The 1,460-nt window shown below is 63.4% G+C and overlaps 1 protein-coding gene across 1 annotated transcript in view; it reads left to right on the forward strand.

Annotated features, from left to right (window-relative positions):
* The window catches only part of GTF2IRD1 (GTF2I repeat domain containing 1), a 59,712-nt gene that overhangs the window by 24,871 nt on the left and 33,381 nt on the right, over positions 1-1,460 (forward strand). The window contains exon 9 of the mRNA XM_004705633.2: positions 47-155. Within this exon, the coding sequence (XP_004705690.1) occupies positions 47-155 (109 nt within the window). The remainder of the gene's footprint in view (positions 1-46; positions 156-1,460) is intronic.

Here is a 1,460-nt window from a genome sequence, read left to right on the forward strand (position 1 = left end):
CAGAGAGCTTGTGTCCTGCCCTGTCTTACCCTATGTCTCCATCCAGGGAACAAGTTTACCAAAGACACCACGAAGCTGGAGCCGGCCAGCTCGCCTGAGGACACGTCTGCAGAGGCCTCTCGAGCCGCTGTCCTGGACTTGGCCACCACTGCTCGGTAGGGCCCGCGCACCTGCCCGGGGGCCCCCCCGCTGCCCGTTGTCCACATGCCTGCGGGCAGGCCTAGGACCCCCCACCTTGAGCACATAGGTCCTCCCACACAGACCCTCTCCCCGCACACGGCCCTCCCCCCACAGGGGGCCCCAGGGAGAACAGAGGAGGGAGAAGGCCCAGGGGCCGGGTCTCCTCTTCCTCACCGCCAGGTGGGTGCCTGTCTCTCCAGAGCCAGAGGAGTGTTGCCGCCTCCTGGAGGCCCTCCCTGATGTCACGCTAGGTCAGGTACCTGTCGAGTGCCCGAGGGGCCCTGTGCTTAGCTCACGTGCCCTGACCACCACCCGCTAGTGCCCCCCTCCCCTGACTGGGAGCTGCTGGGGTTAGGGACGGCCGTTTCCCCCAGAGCCCCCACATGCAGGCCTCCTGCCAGCAGTGTGCCATGATGTCAGCCCCGGTGGTGGGCAGTGGACACTGGCAGGTTAGACAGGCCCCAGCGGGTTCTCAGGCTGACTTGTCTGAAGTAGACCACCCAGCCTTTCTTCCGAGGCACTTCTGGGTGGGCTCAGACCTTCTGATGAGCAGTCCAGCGAACTAGCTGTTTGTGTCCCTCGGGGCCCCCAGGAAGGAGCCCAGGCGGCACTGTGGGTGAAATACAAGGTTAGCTGTTCAAATCCACCAGCTTCTCCGAGGAAGAACAATGAAGCTATTTGCTCCCCTAAAGACTGACGGTCCCAGACCTCAGTCGAGGGATGCTGTGAGTCAGAAGCTGCTCGATGCCAGTGGGTTGGGTTTGGCACTTGGGGGCCTGCTATGAGCAGGGGAGGGCATAAGCCAGCTCAGTCCCACCCAGGGTGCCCGCTGCTCAGCCTCTGGCCCCAGCCTCCCACCTCTGATGTCCCTGACCATCATACAGCTCCCCCCTACAGCGGGCATTGACCAAACCTGCCCTAAGCTCCCCAGCTGGCCAGACTCAGGCTGTGCCCAGGAGTTCCCAGCAGGCGAGTGGGCCGCCAAAGTGGACACCCAGGCAATTGGTCCACCCAGCGGCAGCTTGTCCCAGGTTGGGGTGCTGCGCATCTCACTCAGGGCCAAGCACCCTCCAATGGGCCTCTTGGGCAGGGTGATGACATGGGAGGGGGGGAGTGTGTGTGTGTGGGTGTGTGTGTGTGGGTGGGTGTGGGTGTGGGTGTGTGTGGTGCTGTGCATCTCACTCAGGGCCAAGCACCCTCCAATGGGCCTCTGGGTAGGGTGATGACATGGGAGGGGGGGAGTGTGTGTGTGTGTGTGTGTGTGTGTGTGTGTGTGTGTG

Source organism: Echinops telfairi, unplaced genomic scaffold, assembly GCF_000313985.2.
Source record: "Echinops telfairi isolate 266 unplaced genomic scaffold, ASM31398v2 ScPeMD7_5;HRSCAF=22, whole genome shotgun sequence".
In the NCBI taxonomy this organism is placed as follows: domain Eukaryota; kingdom Metazoa; phylum Chordata; class Mammalia; order Afrosoricida; family Tenrecidae; genus Echinops; species Echinops telfairi.